This window comes from Hypanus sabinus, unplaced genomic scaffold, assembly GCF_030144855.1.
Source record: "Hypanus sabinus isolate sHypSab1 unplaced genomic scaffold, sHypSab1.hap1 scaffold_47, whole genome shotgun sequence".
NCBI lineage: Eukaryota > Metazoa > Chordata > Chondrichthyes > Myliobatiformes > Dasyatidae > Hypanus > Hypanus sabinus.
The window spans coordinates 616,607-640,176 of NW_026781341.1; the positions used below are offsets into that span (position 1 = coordinate 616,607).

Sequence of the window (23,570 nt, forward strand, 5' to 3'; positions counted from 1 at the left end):
GGTCACGGTGCCCAGTCTGTTTCGTGTTGTTTGTGGGTCAGACTGACTGGAACCAGGGTGTGTGATGGTCACCTCCCCCATCAGTTGGAGACTGGTTGGGTTCACTCTCCGGGTCACGGTGCCCAGTCTGTTTTGTGTTGTTTGTGGGTCAGACTGTCTGTAATCGGGGTGTGTGATGGTCACCTCCCCCATCAGTTGGAGACTGGTTGGGTTCACTCTCCGGGTCACGGTGCCCAGTCTGTTTTGTGCTGTTTGTGGGTCAGTCTGACTGTAATCGGGGTGTGTGATGGTCACCTCCCCCATCAGTTGGAGACTGGTTGGGTTCACTCTCCGGGTCACGGTGCCCAGTCTGTTTCGTGTTGTTTGTGGGTCAGACTGACTGTAATCAGGGTGTGTGATGGTCACCTCCCCCATCAGTTGGAGACTGGTTGGGTTCACTCTCCGGGTCACGGTGCCCAGTCTGTTTTGTGTTGTTTGTGGGTCAGACTGACTGTAATCGGGGTATGTGATGGTCACCTCCCCCATCAGTTGGAGACTGGTTGGGTTCACTCTTCGGGTCACGGTGCCCAGTCTGTTTTGTGTTGTTTGTGGGTCAGACTGACTGTAATCAGGGTGTGTGATGGTCACCTCCCCCATCAGTTGGAGACTGGTTGGGTTCACTCTCCGGGTCACAGTGCCCAGTCTGTTTTGTGTTGTTTGTGGGTCAGACTGACTGTAATCGGGGTGTGTGATGGTCACCTCCCCCATCAGTTGCAGACTGGTTGGGTTCACTCTCCGGGTCACGGTGCCCAGTCTGTTTTGTGTTGTTTGTGGGTCAGACTGACTGTAATCGGGGTGTGTGATGGTCACCTCCCCCATCAGTTGGAGACTGGTTGGGTTCACTCTCCGGATCACGGTGCCCAGTCTGTTTTGTGTTGTTTGTGGGTCAGACTGACTGTAATCGGGGTGTGTGATGGTCACCTCCCCCATCAGTTGGAGACTGGTTGGGTTCACTCTCCGGGTCACGGTGCCCAGTCTGTTTTGTGCTGTTTGTGGGTCAGTCTGACTGTAATCGGGGTGTGTGATGGTCACCTCCCCCATCAGTTGGAGACTGGTTGGGTTCACTCTCCGGGTCACGGTGCCCAGTCTGTTTTGTGTTGTTTGTGGGTCAGACTGACTGGAACCAGGGTGTGTGATGGTCACCTCCCCCATCAGTTGGAGACTGGTTGGGTTCACTCTCCGGGTCACGGTGCCCAGTATGTTTTGTGTTGTTTGTGGGTCAGTCTGACTGTAATCGGGGTGTGTGATGGTCACCTCCCCCATCAGTTGGAGACTGGTTGGGTTCACTCTCCGGGTCACGGTGCCCAGTCTGTTTTGTGTTGTTTGTGGGTCAGACTGACTGTAATCGGGGTGTGTGATGGTCACCTCCCCCATCAGTTGGAGACTGGTTGGTTTCACTCTCCGGGTCACGGTGCCCAGTCTGTTTTGTGTTGTTTGTGGGTCAGACTGACTGTAATCGGGGTGTGTGATGGTCACCTCCCCCATCAGTTGGAGACTGGTTGGGTTCACTCTCTGGGTCACGGTGCCCAGTCTGTTTTGTGTTGTTTGTGGGTCAGACTGACTGTAATCGGGGTATGTGATGGTCACCTCCCCCATCAGTTGGAGACTGGTTGGGTTCACTCTTCGGGTCACGGTGCCCAGTCTGTTTTGTGTTGTTTGTGGGTCAGACTGACTGTAATCAGGGTGTGTGATGGTCACCTCCCCCATTAGTTGGAGACTGGTTGGGTTCACTCTCCGGTTCACGGTGCCCAGTCTGTTTTGTGTTGTTTGTGGGTCAGACTGACTGTAATCGGGGTGTGTGATGGTCACCTCCCCCATCAGTTGGAGACTGGTTGGGTTCACTCTCCGGATCACGGTGCCCAGTCTGTTTTGTGTTGTTTGTGGGTCAGACTGACTGTAATCGGGGTGTGTGATGGTCACCTCCCCCATCAGTTGGAGACTGGTTGGGTTCACTCTCCGGGTCACGATGCCCAGTCTGTTTTGTGTTCTTTGTGGGTCAGACTGACTGTAATCGGGGTGTGTGATGGTCACCTCCCCCATCAGTTGGAGACTGGTTGGGTTCACTCTCCGGGTCACGGTGCCCAGTCTGTTTTGCATTTATCATAATAATACCATTATTGAGATTAATCAGCGCCCTTGGCTGTCATTATGGACCAAATGCTCACCACAATACCACTGTATAAAAGATACAAAAATGACAATGCTAGAACAAATTGTATGAACTTTGTCATATATGCTTTGCCAATCACCAAATTTTATCAATGCACCATAAAAAGTTTCCCATCCGGATACTCCACGCCTTGGTTTGGTGACTGCTTTGCCCATGGCCGCAAGGAACTGCAAAGTTACGGACACAGATCAGCTCATCACAGAAACCAGTCTCCCCTACATGAACTCCTTCTGGACTTCCCACTCCCTCTGTAAAATCAAAGATCCCCACAACCCGAGACATACTCCTTTCTCACCCACACCATTGGGGAGAAGACACAACAGTCATTAAGTATGTATCAACAGACCATGGGTGGTTCTCCCCAACAATGAACTGACATACAAGCATAATTAGGCCATTTGGCTTATCGAGTCTGTTCCAGCATTCAATCATGTCTGTTCCTTTTTCCCTCTTCAGCCCCACTCCCCGGCCATCTCACCACATCCAATTAACATATCAACCTCCATCTTAAATACCCCCAATCTGGCCTCCAATGCTGCCTCTGCTAATTCCACAAATTCACCCACACTGGCTAAAGAAATTTCTCTGAGTTCAGTGAAGCATATCCCTCTGATCATCAACACTGTTCAGGGTTTTGCGTTTAACAGTGTACTGTCTCATACATTCGTCCTACCGAGCTGCCAAGATGATCATCACTAATCAAATCTCACTGAGATTTCTCAGGTCCTGTTGAATTTATTGCCAAGTGCACAAGTACGGGAAGGTACAGGGACAGAGAAACACTGACTTGTGGCAGCCTCACAGGCAAGTACATTCAGATAACACACGGAACACAAATTGTCCAATTCTCTAACACACGGATCACAAATTGTCCAATTCTTTAACACACGGAACACAAATTGTCCAATTCTCTGTCAGTAACAATATAGAAACATGTTTAACTTCATCCTGCTAATCGGACCAGAACAACGGGCTGAGCGGCGGCTCATCTCAGACGGTTCGGTGAGAAGGTCTCACAACCCGGACCGACCCGGGCAGATTCTGTGAAGGAAGCGAGGCGAGGTCGCCAGTTTGGGAAAGTTCATCCCCTCCCCCTTCAGGTTTCACCGATCACCTTGTGTTTCTCTCTCCCTCCCCACCCCCACCTTTTATTCTCCAGTCCTGACGAACGGTTTCGGCTGCTAATGTGACTGTACTCTTCTCCTAGATTCTGACCGGCCTGCTGAGTTCCTCCAGCCTTTTGTACACGTTGCTCGCATTTCCAGCAACTGCAGATTTTCTCTTGTTTGAGTTCGGGAAAGTTAACTCACTACCCAATGTCAGACCTCCCACTTGGGACCGGCTTCGATACTCACTGAAGGGAAATTGTCGGTGTTGCTCCGCAGAGAAGGAACCCCTCCCGATGCCGATCCCACTGCTGACCCACTTCCACAACGAACGGAAAATACCACTCTTCAAGGACTCAGCATGCGCAGTGTGAACATTGCGTCATCAGTGCGGAAGGCAGGGCTCAAAAACGTACCTGCAGATGCTGCAGTTCTGCGGCAAAATGGGGTCACGTGACAGGTGGAGAGTCTCCCACGTGACCCGGTGACTCCGCTCCTCGACCCTCACACACTGCCCGACCCACAGCCGCATCTACAACACTATATCATATTTACAACAGCTACATTTGTAATTTTCCCTCTGCATCTTCCATATCCCATCCCACTACACCTGTGTCACAGGGTTTTGGGTTCAGTTCCCATCCTGGTCTGACACTGAAGTCAGACACAAACAGAAACTGCGCAAGTCTCATTTAAATCATTTTATGTTTATAAGAACTAATTCGGTGAGCAGTGGTGTGACTCAGGAATCTATTCTGGGACCCTTACTCTTCGTGATTTTTATAAATGATCTGGATGAGGAAGTGGAGTGATGGGTTAGTGAGTTTGTTGATGACACAAAGGTTCGTGATGTTGTGAGTAGTGTGGAGGGCTGTCAGAGTTTACAGTGGGACAGTGATAGGATGCAAAACTGGGCTGAGAAGTGGCAGATGGAGTTCAACCCGGAGATGTGTGAAGTGGTTCATTTGGTAGGTCAAACATGATGGTAGAAAACAGTATTAATGGTAAGACTCTTGGCAGTATGGAGGATCAGAGGGATTTTGGGGTCCAAGTCCACAGGACGCTCAAAGCAGCTGTGCAGGTTGACCCTGTGGTTAAGAAGGCATACGGTGCATTGGCCTTCATCAATTGTGGAATTGAATTTAGGAGCTGAGAGGTAATATTGCAGCTATATACGACCCTGATCAGACCCCACTTGGAGTACTCTGCTCAGTTCTAGTCTCCTCACTGCAGGAAGGATGTGGAAACTCTAGAGAGGGTGCAGAGGAGATTTACAAGGATGATGCCTGGATTGCGGAGCATGCCTTATAAAAATAGGATGAGTGAACTCAGCCTTCTCTGCTTGGAGTGACGGAGGATGAGGTGACCTGATAGAGGTGTACAACATGTTGAGAGGCATTGATCGTGTGGACAGACAGAGACTTTCTCCCATGGCTGAAATGGCTAGCACAAGAGGGCATAGTTTTAATTGCTTAGAAGAGGAGTTGTCAGGGGTAAGTTTTTTTACACAGAGAGTGGTGAGTGTGTGGAATGGGCTGCCGGTGGTGGCGGTGGAGGTGGATACAATAGGGTCTTTAAAGAGACTCCTGGAGGGGTACATGGAGCACAGAAGAACAGAGGGCTATGGTTAACCCAGAGTAATTTCTAAGGTAAGGAGATGCTCAGCCCATTATTGTGAGTCAAAGGGCCGTATTCTGCTGTAGTTTTTCGATGTTTCTAATTTCTATTCACATTCCTCTGGCCTCACTGGACAGGAACACTGAAACAGCAGGTGAGAAAAAGCCCCTCCTCCCTGACCAAACCGTCAGCAAGATGGCAGCTGTTCTCCCATCTCAGCCACATGTTCCTGCCCGATCCTCATTTTCTCGATCCCCTCGCTCTCCACACATCTGCCGGCCTGTTTTATGTGAGGACGATCACAGAGACTTCACCTCCCTCTGTGGTGGGGATTTACAGACATTCAACACTCTCGGAGTGGAGGCATTTCCCCTAATCTCAGTCCCGGACAGTCCACCCCCTTTTTCAGAGACTGGGATCCCTGGTTCAGCCGGTAATGATGTTGTACATTTCAATGTGTTCACCTCTCAGTCCTTGATTCTCCAAATGGAAGAGGTATTGCATTTGATCTTTCCTCATATGATGACCCCACCACACCAGGGATCAGTCAGGTGAATCTGCATTGCACTCTCTACAACAAATACTCTGACCTCTTTTGTTAACCCTCTATGGAATTAATTTCCATCTTCTGCAGCCCCAACCACTCACCTCCCACCACTGTCACTCTCACCACCTTCCTACCTCCCCCCTCACACGGATCCACCTCTCACTCCCCAGCTCTTGCCCCATCCCCACCCCTCACCTCTTTTCTCTGACTATTTCCTGTCCACTCTTAGTCCAGAGGGAGGGTCTCGGCCCGAAATGTTGATGGTCCATTTCCCTCCACAGATGCTGCCCCACCCACTGAGTTCCTCCGGCAGTTTGTTCTTTGGTCTGTATAACCCGTGTTAGTATGGGGTGTGGGATTTTACACCATATTCCAGGTACAATCTCAACAAAGCCCAAATAACTGTTAAGGTCATTTTCATTCTTATACCCAGTAACTCTTGCAATAAATACAATGTACCTTGGGCCTCCCTCCCTACCCAATGCACCTCAGTCCATCTCCATTTGATCACACTCAGGATTTCGGTTTGTCCTACAGAAGTGGGTGATCTCAAATTTCCCACATTGGCCTCCAGCTGACCTGTTGTTCCCACTCACTTATTTTGCCTCTGTAACCCCGAAACCTTTTGACAAGAGACACAGAACATAGAACAGTGCAGCACAGGAACATGCCATTTGGCCCACAATGTTGTGCTCAAACTATTTAATTAATCAAATTGCCAACTAGACTAATCCCTTCTGCCTACACAATTTTCCCTCACATTCATGTGTCTATCTAAACATCTCTGAAATGTCTCCAATATATCTGGGGCTACCATCACCGCAAGCAGCACATTCCAGCAACCCACCACTCTGTGTGAAAAAAACACTTCCCCCTACATCTCCTTTCAAACTATCCCTCTCACTTTAAATGCATGAATTTTGATATAGACATTTCTACCCCGGGTAAAAAGGGAGGATCTGGTCCAGCGGAACAGACAGCTCAGTTCGCGTGTCCTTTCAAGATTGCATTAATATTAATATAATATTCATATTAATTACATTTATTAACTAATCATATTGTTATAAATATTAATATTCTTATTTACCTATGCATATTTATTGATATTCACATTAATTACAGTCTAATCTTACTGTTAACATTGTGGTTATTACAAACTCCCAGAGTCTGGGACATCTGTCACCAGCATGGTCTGCGAGTGCGGATTGGGAAGGGGGAGGCGGCGTCAGTGACCTCTGCACCAGAAAAGGACACGGGTTTGTACAGCCTCCTGTGAGATACAAATGTCCACATAGTGGACTCAGATCTGGTGGCATATCTGGAGTTGACGAATCTTACTGTTAAATGGGATCTTGCCCAGCACAACTGGACATCAGGCCAACAGGAATAAAATACGTTTAATATGAAATTGAAAGTGCTGGAAACTCTGTACATTAGATTGGAAGTGTGGAAAGAGAAACACTAGAAGACCCAGTATCAAAACTGGGACTGTACAAGATGCTGCCCGATCTGCTGAACGGTTCCAGCATATTCTCTTTATACTTTAAATGATGCACAACTATTGACTGATTACAAGATGTTCGTGACGGCCTGAACAAAGTTACACAAATGTAATGCCCACATTCATCAGTTTTGTCTTCGTTCCAACACAGGGTTAATACAATCGATACAGTCAATGCTCACAACATCCCCCCACCCCACTGTCAGTCTGTTACATCTGCTCCCGAGGCCGCTGTGCTCATTGAGGGAGCGTGACCAGAGAGCGAACAAACGTCCACCATTCCGTGCAGGTCAAGTGGGCTATTCCCGGCAACAGAGGAAGAGGCTCTTCAAACATGACCAAAACAGGAAATTACACACTCAACTTTAAATGCTGAGCCTCCTTCTGACAGAGATTAACACAGCGGTCATTTGGTAAATTGAAACTAAAACTGTAGTGACTGTCTTTACCGGACCTTGTGCTGCATTCTAGTCCATTTGCTAATTACGTGTAACAAACACCGATTTCAGAAATAACTCAGTGAGGCCGACAGTTAGGGGAAGTTACCGGGACTCACTGCCCAACATCAGACTCCCGACACGGGCCTCAATATCCACCGATGGGAAACTGATTTCTCCCCCGGCTCCCCGCCCGAGGGGGCAAGGACCCCTCCCCCCACTCGCTCCCTCTCCCGATCCGCTTCAACATCGAACGGGATGAAAACAAACCACCGCCCACCCGGGGGCTGTGAGCGCGCAGGGTGATTATTGTGTCATCAGAGCGGAGCGTCTCCCCAGGGGGAAAATTCCAGCGACCGAACCAGCAGACTCCGTGGGGAACACAAACTCGCCCCTCACATCTCCTTTAACCTACCCCCCCCCCCCCACCCACTTATCTTAGAAAATTCAACCCTGGGAAAAAAGATATTCTCTAACTGCTGTATCGACGTCTCTGAAATTCATACAAACGTCCATCCAGTCTCACCCCAGCCTGCGCCGCTCTGGAGAAAAGGACACAAGTTTGTCCAGCCTCTCGTTATAGCTCATGCCCTCTAATCCAGGCAGTGTCCTGGTAAACCTCTTCTGTGCCCTGTCCAAAGCCCCGACATCCTTCCGAGAATGGGGGCGACCAGAACTGTATGAAACACTCCAGATGTGGTCTAAACAGTTTTACAAAGCTGCAACACAACTTCCCGACTTTTGAACTCAATGCTTCAACTAATAAAGACAACCATGCCATTTGCCTTCTTAACCACCCGATCAATTTGTGCAGTCTCTTTCAGGGAGCGTTGCACGGAGTCTAAGATCCCTCTGATCATCAACACTGTTCAGGGTTTTGCATTTAACAGTGTACTGTCTCATACATTCGACGTACCGAGCTGCCAAGATGATCATCACTAATCAAATCTCACTGAGATTTCTCAGGTCCTGTTGAATTTATTGCCAAGTGCACAAGTACGGGAAGGTACAGGGACAGAGAAACACTGACTTGTGGCAGCATCACAGGCAAGTACATTCAGATAACACACGGAACACAAATTATACGATTCTCTGTCAGTAACAAGATAGAAACATGTTTAACTTCATCCTGCTAATAGGACCAGAACAACGGGCTGAGCGGCGGCTCATCTCAGACGGTTCGGTGTGAAGGTCTCACAACCCGGACCGACCCCGGCAGATTCTGTGAAGGAAGCGAGGCGAGGCCGCCAGTTCGGGAAAGTTCATCCCCTCCCCCATCAGGTTTCACCGATCACATTGTGTTTCTCTCTCTCTCTCTTCCCCACTCCCACCTTTTATTCTCCAGTCCTGCCGGAGGGTTTCGGCCGCTAATGTTTACTGTACTCTTTTCCTGGATTCTGCCCGGCCTGCTGAGTCCCTCCAGCATTTTGTGCGCGTTGCTCGCATTTCCAGCATCTACAGATTTTCTTTGTTTGATTTCGGAAAAGTTAACTCAGGACCCAACGTCAGACCTCCCCGCTCGGGACAGGCGTCAATACTCACCGAAGGAAAATTTTTGGTGTTGAACCGCAGAGAATAATCTGTCTCCGGCTCCCCATCCAAGGGGGCGAGGACCCCCTCCCGATCCCGATCCCTCTGTCGACCCGCTTCCACACACAACGAAAAACCAACACAGCCGATCCCGGGACTGTGAGCATGCGCAATGTGCTTTTTGCGTCAACAGGCGGTGGGCGGGGCCTCGGAATCAAACCCGCAGATGTTGCTGCCGATCTGAGCGAAACGGGATCACATGACGCTGGAGGGTCCCACGTGATCCGGTGAGTGTTCCTCGCCCTTCACACACTGCCGTACCCACCGCCGCATTTCCCATATTATTTAATTATTTCCCTATTTACAACAGATACGTATTTAGTTTTTCCCTCCATATCTTCCCCAATCCTTTTCCCTCCACCCCAGGTCACAGAGTTAGAGTTTCGATTCCCATCCCATCCCAAAACACACAAATCAGACCCACACAGGAAATGTGCTGGTTTCATTTAAATCAGTCTATGATTATAAACACTCATTCCTCTTCATATTCCTCCGGGATCACTGGACAGGAACACTGAAACAGCAGGAGGTGGCCATTCAGCCCCTCTAACCATCAGCAAGATGGCGGATGCTCTCCCACCTCATCCACATGTTTTTGCATGATCCTCATTTCCTCGATCACTTCGGTCTCCACACATCTGCCGACCTCTGTTTTATGTGAGGACGATCACTGAGTCTTCATTGCCCTCTGTGGTGTGGATTTACAAACATTCACCACGCTCGGAGTGGAGACGTTTCCCCTCATCTCAGTCCCGGACAGCCCACCCACCTTTTCAGAGACTGGGATCCCTGGTTCAACCGGTAATGATGTTGTGCATTTCAATGTGTTCACCTCTCAGTCCTCGATTCTCCAAATGAAAGAGTTATCACATTTGATCTTTCTTCAAATGATGACCTCACCACTCCAGGGATCAGTCTGGTGAATCTTCATTGCACTCTCTATAACAAATACTCTCTAACCTCTTTGTTAATCCTCTATGGAATTAATTTCCATCTTCTGCAGCCCCGTGTTGCCCAACCAGTCACCTCTCACCCCTGTCACTATTTCCAGCTTCCCACCTCCCCCTCAGCTGCATCCACCTCTCACTCCCCAACTCTTGCCCCATCCCCACCACTCACCTCTTTTTTCTGACTACTTCACTCCACTCTCAGTCCAGAGGGAGGGTCTCGGCTCGAAATTTTGACGGTCCATTTCCCTCAACTGATGCTGCCCGACCCATTGAGTTCCTCTGGCAGTTTGTTCTTTGGTCTGTATAACCCGTGTTAGTATGGGGAGCGGGATTTTACACCATATTCCAGGTACAATCTCAATAAAGCAAAAATAATTGTCACTTTGCCCGGACCATTGGCCCCGCTTGCAGGGCAACAGTCTGCCGGTGTTTGCCCCCAATGTGGTAAATCCCACTTCTTGACAACCACGTGGGCTCATACATTTCCACAGATGAGCCCCTCCTGACCCTACCGGGACAAGCATCCTGTCCGCCCCCTCTCAGACCATTTTCATCCTTTCAATAAAATCTTGCCTCTCCCTCCCCGGGGAACCGGCATCAAACCGACGGGTTGAGTGGTCTCTTCCTACCTCTCAGCAATACATCACATCTTGGCCGGAGGAGATGCTTCACAAACGCCCCCAACTTCCCTCGGAGGGAAATGGAAATAAATGAAGAAACAGGAAATTTACTTTGGGATTTGTTCCGCTCTGACGAGAGCTCGGCTTCACAGCGGGAGACGAACTCAGCCGGGATAGCGCCTTCTGCACTGGTCCCTCTCCTCTATTGGGTGTAACCAGTGATTAACATTCCTGCGCACCAATGGCAATAGCGGATCTCCTGTCGGCGGAGGGGGAAGGGCTGGTCACGGGAATAGTAGTTCAGCCGTTAAACCGATAATGCTGGAGCTCAACAGCGCGTGGGTGACGTAAGACACCGCGCTCGTGAGGGCAGATCCCGGCGTGGGGAGCCCATGTGTGACGTCAAGCGCGTGAGTGAGCCTGTGACGTCACTCGTGGGGGGAGCACTCCTATTTAAAAACACATAAATGAAATGTTGCTTTTCTGCCCAGCGTGCACGCTCTTCAATGCTGACTGGTTCTTTTATATCATTCCACAAGATAGCTGTTCTGTATCCGGATTCATAGATAATACTGCATTGGTCTCTGCAGTCGGGATCCTCTATCCAGTATCGAAGATTCCCAAAATCTTCGAAAGGCTGTTTCTCTGGAATTCCCCAATCATCAATATCCATGTGCTTATCAAAGTCTGTGAAGAAATTGACACGAAAGGTATTGCTGCTGTCTAACTTGCATCCATCTGCATCTTTTTACCGCACCCACAGCAAAAGCTGGTGAACTGTATTCCCTATCGTCTTCCATCTGTCCCTGAGTAAAATCCATCTGTAATATCCCCAAACTTGGAAAAGATCTTCTGGATAACATTTCGACGTTTCTCTAGCCAATCTGGTTCAACTTGTGGTCCATTATCCACAACAATAACAGAATCTATTCCATCAGCTTCTGGAGGTTGATTGTTTAAAATATCACCCGGCAATTCCTCGTCGGAGATAGCATCATCCACGAAGCCTTCAGGATCACTGAAACCTTCCTCCGGCTCCTCCAACACTTAGAGCCCCGTGGAGTTGTTGACACTGATCAGCTGGATGACTGGGAGGAAGAGACAGTTGATTTTATTTCTGACAGAAGAAATTATCCCTTTTGGAGATCAGGAGTAGTCTGATACAGTGCCACCATATTTTGCAGCGAAGCTGATTTCTCCTGCATCATCTAGAAGTTCAATGTGCTCCACGCTGCAAAGATCATCACAGTGCCTTTTCCTGTATCAGTTTCCGTGGTGGTGATAAAGACGCTGCCTTCACTTTTACTAATTGTGAATAAATTCCACTAATTAGCAGCAGCTCAGCAGTTTACTTTGTGCAACTATCGCTAGTCACTGTGGAAGCTGTCATTGGTTTAAGTAAGTATATTATTGAGGCACTCTTTCCCGTAGCCATTGGCTATTTTTACATCCATGGTAAGTTAACATTGTATTTTGTACGGAGGATTATTGAGACTACAAAGAGAATTATTACGTATTTTAGTGTCCACACTGGACTGTACCCTCCTCCATTCAGGTTATATCTGACATCAAACGGGATAAAATAAACCTTAGTAACACAAAAAAAAACACGTAAATGGTCGTTTCTCATGATTTCGGTGGGACAACAACATTGATCACGGGTTTCATCACTGAATCCAGTGTTGTGGGATGTAAAGTCCCCTGTTATGTGTCCGGCTGTGCCGTGTTGTTGGTGGAGTGGGCAGCGTGGTGTTTGTCTCGATTCCGGTCGCAACACCAGAATTGCCAGCGGGGTCCACACACAGAGTATCAGTCAACAGAACACCTCTCGTCCCTGCAATCTTTGTCTCCCGGTAAACTCAACACCCTGACAGTGTGGACCATAGATACCCCTTCCTCTCAGAGTCAGGGAATCATTCAGACAGCTGATCGCTGAGAGGAATTATACTTATTGGTCATTAAAGTTCGCCCAGATTCGTTTGGACGGATTTGATGTGGAGTTCGGGGTGTCACAGTGAAAGGGCCGGACGGTCGAACTCTCTCCGTTGTCCAAACATCCTTCCAGGTGAGGCGACACTTCACCTGTGAATCCTCCGGGGTCGCCTGTTGTGTCCGCTGCTCCAGATGTGGCCGCCTCTACACTGGCGACACCGGCTCCTCCGCAGTTGTGCGGGGCAGGGGTGTTCTTTTACCGGGTGTGGCTATTTTCTTTCTTTTGTGCGGAGGGGTGGGTTTAGGGGGTTGACAATCGGGATGCCGTTCTTTTTTTATGCGGGAGGTTGGGGTTGGAGTTTCATTTTTTTTCTCTCTGATCGACTTTCATGTTTTCTTTGTTTGGTTCTCTGGAGAAGAAAAAAAACTCAGCGTTCTTTATGGATACCTGCTTTGATAATAAATTAACCTTTGAACTATCCGCTCCGAGGGGGACTTCCGGTGTCCAAACATTTCAATTCCGATTCCCTTTCCCGTTCCGACGTGTCAACCCATCTTGTGCCAAGATGAGTCCACCCTCAGTGTCCAAGATCAGAACCTTATGTTCCGTCTGATGGCATGAATATAGATTTCTCCTTCCGGTGAAAAAATTCCCTCACACCCCTCCCTCCCACTCCCTCTCTGACTTTTCACGTCCTCTCACCTGCTTATCACTTCTCTCTGGGTCCACTGCTCCATCCCTTTCTCCGATTCTCCAATCTCCTCTCCTATTAGACTCTATTTTCTTCTGATCTTGAGCTTTCCCACCTACCTGGCTTCACGTGTCATCTTCCAGCGAGGCATTTCCTCGCCCGCACCGATTTTATTCAGATATTTCTCCCATCCCATCTCAGTCCTGAAGGAGGGTTCAAGTGGAAACGTCGACTGTTGACTCTTTTCGATTGATGCTGCCCGGCCTGCTGAGTTCCGCCAGCATTTTCTGTGTTGCTGTAAATTTCCAGCATCTGCAGACTTTGTCGTGTTTGTGATCTTCCTCTCCGTTGTCCCTCTGGCCTCCGACCACTGGTGGCGCTGTGCAGACCTCCGTCCACCGGTGTTGCTACGGAGAACCTCCTGCGAAACGCAGGCGCGGCGTTTCTCCTATTCGGGCTGATCCCGGGGTTGTGTAAATCGGGACCGGCTGCAGAGGGAAAGGCTTGGGATCGAGCTCGGCCGGACGGCTGGAAGCTCCGGGCTCTCCGGTCCCGAGCCCCGGTTTTAGCTTTGCGCCCGAACCCTGTGGGATCGGTAAGTTGTGGTTCCCCGAGCCGGAAGGATGTTTGGAACGAAAGGAATCTGTGTGTATGGATAGAGCTGATAGGTGGATGTATAAGTGAGGGGTGAGTGGTCGGATGAGGGATGTGGGAGCAGAGTGGTGATCGGACGTTCCCTAACCCGGGGAAGAGAGGTCCCGGGACAAAATAAGTTGTTAACTGGGGAGAATCTGGGCAATTGGATGAGCCAGTTGGCGTGTCCTTTCAGGAAGCAGCAATTCTCTGTTCATATTAATTACTGTGTAATCTTGCTGGTAACATTGTGTTTGTTACAAAGCCCCAGAGTCTGGCAGCCTCTGTCATCGTCATGGGCTGCGACTGTAGATTGGGAAGGGGGGGGGGGGGGTGGGGGAGAGAGGTCAGTGACCTTTGCATCAGAGGAGGACACGGGTTTGTACAGATGGTTCGGATCAGGTGGGACAACCGGTGTTTGCAAAGGGAGAGAGAGTTTTAACCAGCGCAGCATGGTCAGAGGTGGAGGGGTACAGGAGCTGTCTGATAGATCGTTTTAATTGTTTTTTATAATCTCACAGATGGTGACTGAGGAAGAGGCTTGTTGATGGAGGATACCCGGAGGTGAGCAGGTCAGACACGGTATCAGGAGAGTGACAGTGATGTGATTTCCTGTGTCACGGGTACAGACAGTCATCTCAAGTGAGGAGTTTGTGCGGAGATGCAGCTTCCCTGGAGATGGAGGAAAGAGGACACACCAACAGGTGGAACCAGCTGTGGCAAAACATGGTTTGTCAGGTCTGACGATGAGCTGAATGTACCATAACCTTCAGACTGAATCAGAAATTCATTCTGAGGGTATTTGAAATGTCAGAAGCAGGGGAGATATGATCCCTTGTCTCCATCAGACCCTCAGTGAGATGGTTCCAGTTATAACGTGCAGGGATGAAAGCACAGTGTTTGGATTCTGATTTAATCACTGATTCTGACACAGTGAGAGGGTTAGTTTTGCTGTAAGGCAGCAATATTAATGGAAGAAGACACAAGAACTTCATCAATTGCCAGTTGTTTAGCAAAAATAATCAATCGCTATGCTACCTTGACAGAAACAGATATTCACAGAGGTGACAAAGGGGTTCAGTCTGGAGAGGGGTGTGGAGTTTTGAAATCAATGCCTTGCGGTGCCACCATCGTTAATTTAGCATGTCCGGAGTGGTGGATCACACAGCACGGAAACAGGCCTTTGGCCAGCCATACCTATTCTGACCATCCACTCACTGTCTACACTGGTCCCATTTATCAGCACGTGGTTCACAGCCGACTGTGTCTCGGCAGTTTCAATGCTCATCCTCTTCGTAAATGTTGTGAAGGGACCTGCCTCCACCACCACCTCAGGCAGTGAGTTCCAGATTTCAGCTACCCTCTGAGTGAAAAGTCTCTTCCTCAGATCCCTCTAAACCTCTTCATCCTCTGCTTAAATCTGTGCGCTCTGATCGGTGACACCTCTGTCCCAGGATATTGGCCAATATGGGCATCAGTGAGGCCTTTGATAACATTCACAGGGTAAGTTGCTGTGGAAAGTCAGATCACCCGGGATCCAGGGAGAGCTGGCTCACTGGATGCACAGTTGTCTTGATGGTAGGAAGCAGAGAGTGATGGTGGGAGGCTGTTTATTGGACTCGAGGCCTGGGCCTAGTGAGGTTCCTCAGCGTTACTCCCCATTGCTCTCATTATTCATTGACTTTTAATTAATTTGCATTTGCACAGTTTGTTGAATTCTATGCTCCACTTGATCTTTCATTGATCCTGTTACTATTCTATAGATTTGCTAAGTGTTCCTGTAGGAAAACAATCTCAGGGTTGTATGTGGTGACATATATGTACTCTGATAATAACATTTACTTTGAACATCAACCACTGCTACTTGTCACCCAGATCAATAATTTGGTTAAGAATATACAGGATTTGGAGAGCTTCGCAGCAAGTTCAAACAATTAGTTTTTCTGAAAGATATTAAGTATAAACACTCCGCTCTGTTTCCCTCTCCGCACTCGACCACCCCCTCCCATTACTGTCTTCCCTCTCTGCCCCATCCTCCCTCTCACCCTGATATTGGACATTCATTCAGGGTGAAAGTGAATTATTTCCGAGGAATCTGAAGGGGAATTCTTCACTCAGAGGTTGGTGAGAGTGTGGAATGAGCTGCCAGTGGAAGTGGAAGATGTGGGTTTGATTTAGACACAAAAGAGGAATTTAGGTGAGGATGTGGATGGAAGTTGTATGGAGGCTCTGGTGCAGTTAGTTGGAACTAGGCAGTAACAACAAGAACAGGTCAGCATGGACTAGAAGGGCCAAAAGACCTGTTTCAGTGCTGCGGCTGCTCTCTGTGACTCTAATAATATTCTCATTTGTAATTTCCACAATCAGTACTTTGCTGTTTATGACTGAATCCAGAAATTTACTCAAACAAGAACTGAAAGACTCTTGGCTGGCTACAGAAAGTGTTCACAAGCTGTGATACTTGCCAAAGGGGGTGTTACTCGGTACTGACCAAGCAGGGTCCGCAAAGTTTTGTTTCTGGCCCTTTTCCTTTTTTGTTATTTTGAAATTGTAAAAGATGGAAATAAAAATGTAATCTTGCTTAAAATATTAAAGAAATGTGTCATCTTTAACTATGCCTTTTGTAATCAGGTCATCTTTTAATCACTTAGCTAGTCACAATAACAGAAGTTTTGACCAGGGGTGCCTAAACTTGTGCATGCCACTGTATATATCCTGTGCCATCCAAGTTGCTTCCAAAAATTCCAGCCGTTGCTGCTCTGTTTTCATCCCTGCCCAGGTTTTTTTTAGATCAATTTTGACTAATTTTTCTCTCATGCCTCTCTAATTCTCTTTATTCCACATCGACTTTAGCTTCTCCTTCACTAATGTCATGGTGAATTTGATCATATTATATTCACTTGCCCCTAAGTGTTCTTTGGATTTTAGTGACCTAATTAATTCTGGCTCATTACAACACCCAATCCAGAATAGCTGACCCCCAAGTGAGCTCAACCATGAGCTGCTCTAAAAAAGCATCTTGTAGCTATTCTAGGAATTCCTCCTCTTGAGACCAACACCATCCTTCCTAATCTCCTGCATGACAATCCCCCATGACTATCCTAACATTACACTTTTGGCAAGCATTTTCTATCTCCCCTTGTAATTTGTGGACCACAAATTGAGGCTCTCGAAACAATTCCTATCAGGGATTTTGTTTTACATTTGCTCTTCCTTAATTCTACTCACTGATATTCTACATCTTCCAACCCTGTGCCACCTATTCCTCATGTTTTTATTTAATATTTTACCAACAGAGCTACACGACACTACAACCGGCTTGTTATTTCAAGAAACACAAGTATGTGGGAAACGAGAGGACCTGCAGATGCTAGAAATCTAGAGAACTAAACACAAAGTTCTGGAGGAGCTCAGCATGTCAGGCAGCATCTATGGATGGGAATCAACATTTCGGGCCAAGACCCTTCACCAGGACTCTTGATACCCACATATCTGGAATATCAACAAGCAAAGACAATAGAAAATAGTGTGAAATAGGGAGAACCTTTGACAAAATTTAGTTTGAGGCTTAAGAAAACCTGCCAGAGCTCAGTAATTAACAAATACAACAAAGGCAATAAACACTTTCATCAATACCGACATTGACTTTTTCTAAAGAAAAATACCTTAGTCCTACTTCAATCAGTAAAATTTACAAAGATAAATAAGAACTTCAGAAAACTTCAGAAAAGACTACTTACACTCAAACAGTACCTTAGACAGGAGGAAGAGGAATAACACAAATGAAAAAAAAATCACACAACAGTCAGATAAAACTTTTAGGTGTATATTTTCTTCAAAAGTAAACGGGATTCAGCACTCCAAGTGTGTATGTGCAATTGTGCTAAGAAGACCAGAAAACTTAAATGAGAGGCCAACTCAGAAAAATGAATAATCAATATGGAAGAAAACATTAACAAATGGAATGAGTATGACTCTCCATGGGAGACATCCCAACGATCTGAGCAGACAAGATGTTGAAAAGGAAGCATCAAGCACCTGACTGAGAGTTGGACACCTCTTCCCAGAAACAGAGGGATTCCTTGCAGAAATACAGGACAAGGTGGTTAACAAAAAACTCACAAATACATACAAACAAGGCAATAAATGCAGAAAATGCCAAGAGAAACCAGACACAATCCAACATATTCCTCGGATCCTGCAGCAGTTTAACTCAATCTGATTACTTATGCAAGTACAATCAAGTGGCAAATATAATTCACCAAAATCTTGCTTAAAAATACAAACTCATGAATGACCTCTATCACCTCATTAAGGCACCATAAATTGAAGCCATATCCAGTTAGGGACAGAATCTCACAATTTATATTATAATCAATACATTATAACAGACAGGTTAATCAAAAATAACTATCCAGATATAATATTACAGGATAAACAATCAGGAATAACTCCTTCAATAGATATTACCATTCTGAACACACATGTGCCTCAACAAATGAGGAATCTCACAACAGGCATTGTCTGTGTTGTCAGTCAGACAACTGAATTATTTTCCATCAAATGAGCTTCCAAATCTTGCTATCTGTCATTTGTTGCCACGTCCCGCTGCTGATTCCCTTCTCCTCACCATACATTCTTATCCCGACCATTGTCCAGAGCCCCAAACTCTGCAATGTGCGGACCCGCCTCTGGTTTCTGACCCTGCTTCGTTGAACATCCAATGGATGGTTTCCCATTTGGCTTTCAGTCTTTAGAGTAGAGTGGTGTTTTCTAACAACCCTTTAGAAGCAGGGAAAATGGCCCAAAATATGGAAATGTGCCCTGAATAAGGAGGTTAACTCCCAATGTCATTCTTCATCAGCCCAGAGATCTGAGGGGTGAAGAACATCTCAGACAGAACTGCAATATGTGTGACTTCTTCAGTCAGTAGAAAAATTAAGGGAAACCTCTTCACCACTGGTTTGGAACCCATCACCACAGGGAAGCAGGAGATGAACAATAGGGGAGGATTTAAAAGGACTGTCAAGGAATAGAATCATTGGCAGGGTCCAGCCGGCCTGAGTCCACTAGTTGTGTTGTAAACTCACAGAGTTCCAAAGACAAAGTTTAAAATAGAACTGATTTATTTGTCTCAGATGCAGAATATTAAACTCCAGTCCCATTAAAGGAGAATGTGCAGCAGAAGAAACTCCTCCCATGCCCAGTGACCAGGGTGCAGAACTGGGTGTGGTGAGCAGCAGCAATAATTGCAGAGTTCAGCACCAACAGTCAGTCTTGAAATCGCATTCAGCAATGGATGGAGAAATATCCAGCATACAGCTTATTGAAACTTCCTGCCCAGTGTGAACCCGGCGGTGAGTCACAGGTATAACATGCTGCAAGGTTTCACGGCTACTGTAATGGCCTCTATGTAATGTTTCACTGCTAAGGTAATTGATTCTCTGCAGCAACAATGTTTAGGTTATGACTAGAGATAACAGGGTTTGGGAGTGCGGGGCTCTCCAATGGCAGAAATGTTGTTCTTTCCTGTGAGTCTGGAAGAGAGAATTTCACCACCTTTTGCTGGGGAGAGATGAGAAGATGTGAATGGAGAGAGGAGAGACTGGGCCCTTTTTCTTTCTTTTTGTTTTCTTTACTAACCCTATAGTCTAAGTAGGAATTATAAATCTCAATTGTTTAATCACATATTGTGTACAGTTTGTTATTTCAGTGTACTGATTTGGAACGGGACACATCATGAAGCATCCACCCAAATGAGATTTCTTAAGTTGGCTGGGTTGGGGAGCTATCAATCTAAAAGTTAAGCTGCTAGCCGAAGTGAGAGTTGCATATGGTTAGAGGACTGAGTGAATCGATTCCCATATTCACAGCAGGTGAAAAGCCTCTCCCCAGTGTGAACTCAATGATGCACATTCGGTTGATTTGGCTGAGAGAATCTTATGCCAAACTCTAAGCAGGAGATCGGCCTCTACCCAGTGTGAACTCACTGATGTATCTTCAGTTCAGATGACTCAGCGAACCCCTTCCCACAGACAGAGCAAGTGAACGGCCTCTCCCCAGTGTGAACTCGCTGATGTATCTTCAGTTCAGATGACTCAGCGAATCCCTTCCCACAGACAGAGCAAGTGAACGGCCTCTCCCCAGTGTGAACTCGCTGATGTCTATTCAGCTTATATGACCAAGTGAATCCCTTCCCACAGACTGAGCAGGTGAATGGCCATTTCCCCGTGTGGGCTGACTGGTGTCTCTGCAGGTGAGATGACCAATTGAATCCCTTCCCACAGACTGAGCAGGTGAACGGCCTCTCCCCGGTGTGAACTCGCTGATGTACCTTCAATTGAGCTGACTGAGTGAATCCCTTCCCACAGACTGAGCAGGTGAATGGCCATTTCCCCGTGTGGGCTGACTGGTGTCTCTGCAGGTGAGATGACCAATTGAATCCCTTCCCACAGACTGAGCAGATGAATGGCCTCTCCCCGGTGTGAACTGACTGGTGACTCAGTAGCTGGGATGAAAGAGAGAATCCTTTCCCACAGTCTGAGCAGGCAAACGGCCGCTCCCCAGTGTGAACTCGCTGATGTAACTTCAGTTCGGATGAGCAAGTGAATCCCTTCCCACAGTCTAAGCAGGTGAACGGCCGTTCCGCAGTGTGAACTCGCTGGTGAGCCATTAGGTGGGATGACTGAGTGAATCCCTTCCCACAGACTGAGCAAGTGAATGGCCTCTCTCCAGTGTGAACTCTCTGATGTACCTTCAGGTGGAATGACGCAGTGAATCCCTTCCCACAGTCTGAGCAGGTGAATGGCCTCTCTCCAGTGTGAAATCTCTGATGTGATTTCAGTTGAGAAGACCAGCTGAATCCTTTCCCACAGACTGAGCAGGTGAACGGCCTCTCCCCAGTGTGAACTCGCTGATGGACCTTCAGGTCGGATGAGCAAGTGAATCCCTTCCCACAGTCCGAGCAGATGAACGGCCTTTCCCCAGTGTGAATTCGCTGGTGAACCTTCAGATGGGATGACTGAGTGAATCCCTTCCCACAGTCTGAGCAGATGAATGGCCTCTCTCCGGTGTGAACTCGCTGGTGTACTTTCAGTTCGGATGAGCAAGTGAATCCCTTCCCACAGTCCGGGCAGGTGAACAGCTGCTCCCCAGTGTGAACTCGCTGGTGTACTTTCAGTTTGGATGAGCAAGTAAATCCCCTCCCACAGTCTGAGCAGGTGAACGGCCTCTCTCCAGTATGAACTCTCCGATGCACCTTCAGATTAGATGACATAGTGAATCCCTTCCCACAGTCTGAGCAGGTGAACGGCCTCTCTTCAGTATGAACTCTCTGATGTACCTTCAGATTAGATGACATAGTGAATCCCTTCCCACACTCCGAGCAGCTGAATGGCCTCTCCCCGGTGTGAACTGACTGGTGACTCAGTAGCTGGGATGAAACAGAGAATCCCTTCCCACAGTCTGAGCAGGCAAACGGCCGCTCCCCAGTGTGAAATCGCTGATGTAACTTCAGTTCGGATGAGCAAGTGAATCCCTTCCCACAGTCTAAGCAGGTGAACGGCCGCTCCCCAGTGTGAACTCGCTGGTGAACCTTCAGATGGGATGACTGAGTGAATCCCTTCCCACAGTCTGAGCAGATGAATGGCCTCTCTCCAGTGTGAACTCTCTGATGTATCTTCAGGTGGAATGACGCAGTGAATCCCTTCCCACAGTCTGAGCAGGTGAATGGCCTCTCTCCAGTATGAACTCTCTGATGTGATTTCAGTTGAGAAGACCAGCTGAATCCTTTCCCACAGACTGAGCAGATGAATGGCCTCTCCCCAGTGTGAACTCGCTGGTGGACCTTCAGGTCGGATGAGCAAGTGAATCCCTTCCCACAGTCCGAGCAGATGAACGGCCTTTCCCCAGTGTGAATTCGCTGGTGAACCTTCAGATGGGATGACTGAGTGAATCCCTTCCCACAGTCTGAGCAGATGAATGGCCTCTCTCCGGTGTGAACTCGCTGGTGTACTTTCAGTTCGGATGAGCAAGTGAATCCCTTCCCACAGTCCGGGCAGGTGAACAGCCGCTCCCCAGTGTGAACTCGCTGGTGTACTTTCAGTTTGGATGAGCAAGTAAATCCCCTCCCACAGTCTGAGCAGGTGAACGGCCTCTCTCCAGTATGAACTCTCCAATGCACCTTCAGATTAGATGACATAGTGAATCCCTTCCCACAGTCTGAGCAGGTGAACGGCCTCTCTCCAGTATGAACTCTCTGATGTACCTTCAGATTAGATGACATAGTGAATCCCTTCCCACAGTCTGAGCAGGTGAACGGCCTCTCCCCACTGTGAACACGCTGGTGTAATTTCAGTTTAGATGAGCAAGTGAATCCTTTCCCACAGTCCGAGCAGGTGAACGGCCTCTCTCCGGTGTGAACTCGCTGGTGAGCCATTCGGTCAGATGACCGAGTGAATGCTTCCCCAAAATTCAACAGATGACCAGCCTCTGCCCAGTGTGAACTGACTGGTGTGTCCACAAGTGGAAAGACTGACTGAATCCCTCCTCACCCACAGAACAGGTGAATGGCCTTGCCCAGTATGAACTAGCTGATGTACCTTCAGTTGAGAAGGCCGAGTGATTCCATTTCCACTGTCTGATCAGGTGAATCGTTCCACCCTGTGCAAAATGATGGGTGTGCCAGTTGGTCAGATGATTCAGTGAATCCTTCCCCACAGTCTGAGCAGGAAGGATGATTGAGTGAATCCCTTGCTCCACTTCTTAAATATCTGGACAGAGACAGCAAAACTGGTGTGTTGAGCTCTAGATTCCCGTACACAAATTCCTTGTCATTTTTGACCTGTAAAAAGATTTACAATATCTGTCAATGGGTGAAGGACAACATTTCAGATGAGTTCACATAAGTTGTCAAGGTGTGATCTGGCATCACACTGTTACAGTGAAGTTCAACCCAAGTTGGAGAGAGAAATCATCTCCTGACTGGGCAGGGTGCTGGTATCTGGAATGACCATCAAACTCTCTGATGCTCTTCCTGTCTCCATATGAATGGGGCATTTCTGCCATCTCCAATCCGTGACCTGGCTAAGTTTGACTCTCTCCACTGGTATTGTTCCCTGTTCCCACTGAGCTGCATGGGTTCCTGGCCCCGCAATAACTGAAACACTCTCACACAAATAGCCAGCAGTGTATTGCATGAACCCCCCACTACCTGTGTAAAAAAACTTACCCCTGGCATCCCCTCAGTATCTATTTCAAAGCACCTTAAAACTATGCCCCCTCGTGTTAGCCATTTCAGTCCTGGGAATAAAACCTCTGGCTACCTACACGATCAATGCTCCTCGTCATCTTATACACCTAAAAAATGCACTAAACATAGACAAGGTAATTAAACATTGCATGAGGATTTGTTGGAAGTATACAGAATTATGAGGGTATAGATAGGGTAAATGCAAGCAGCTTTTTCCACTGAGGTTGGGTGGGATGACAACTAGAGGTCATGGGTAAGCGGGGAAGGTGAACATTTAATGGGTGCACATGGAAAAGCTCTTCACTGAATTGGTTGTGAGAGTGTGGCATGAGATGTCAGCACAAGGGGTACTTGTGAGCTCAGTTTCACCATTTGAAAGAAGTTTGGATGGGAGCCTGGATGGTATGTGTATGGAAGGCGATGGTCCCAGTCAGGTAGTTGCAATAGATACCTTAAGTGGTTGTTTAAGCATTGACTAGATGGGCC

General features: G+C 47.7%; 2 protein-coding genes across 7 annotated transcripts in view; both read right to left on the reverse strand.

Moving 5' to 3' along the window:
• Positions 1-9,088, reverse strand: part of LOC132389090 (uncharacterized) — a 29,565-nt gene extending 20,477 nt beyond the window's left edge. The window contains exon 1 of the mRNA XM_059961526.1: positions 8,960-9,088. The gene's annotated coding sequence lies outside the window, so the exon portion shown is untranslated. The remainder of the gene's footprint in view (positions 1-8,959) is intronic.
• Positions 9,089-17,646: 8,558 nt separating this feature from the next.
• The window catches only part of LOC132389088 (zinc finger protein 850-like), a 38,970-nt gene continuing 33,046 nt past the window's right edge, over positions 17,647-23,570 (reverse strand). For all 6 annotated transcript variants that reach the window (XM_059961521.1, XM_059961519.1, XM_059961523.1 and 3 more), the window contains one exon: positions 17,647-22,676. In XM_059961521.1, coding sequence (XP_059817504.1) covers positions 19,821-22,271 — 2,451 coding nt within the window. In that variant the 5' untranslated portion in view covers positions 22,272-22,676 and the 3' untranslated portion in view covers positions 17,647-19,820. The remainder of the gene's footprint in view (positions 22,677-23,570) is intronic.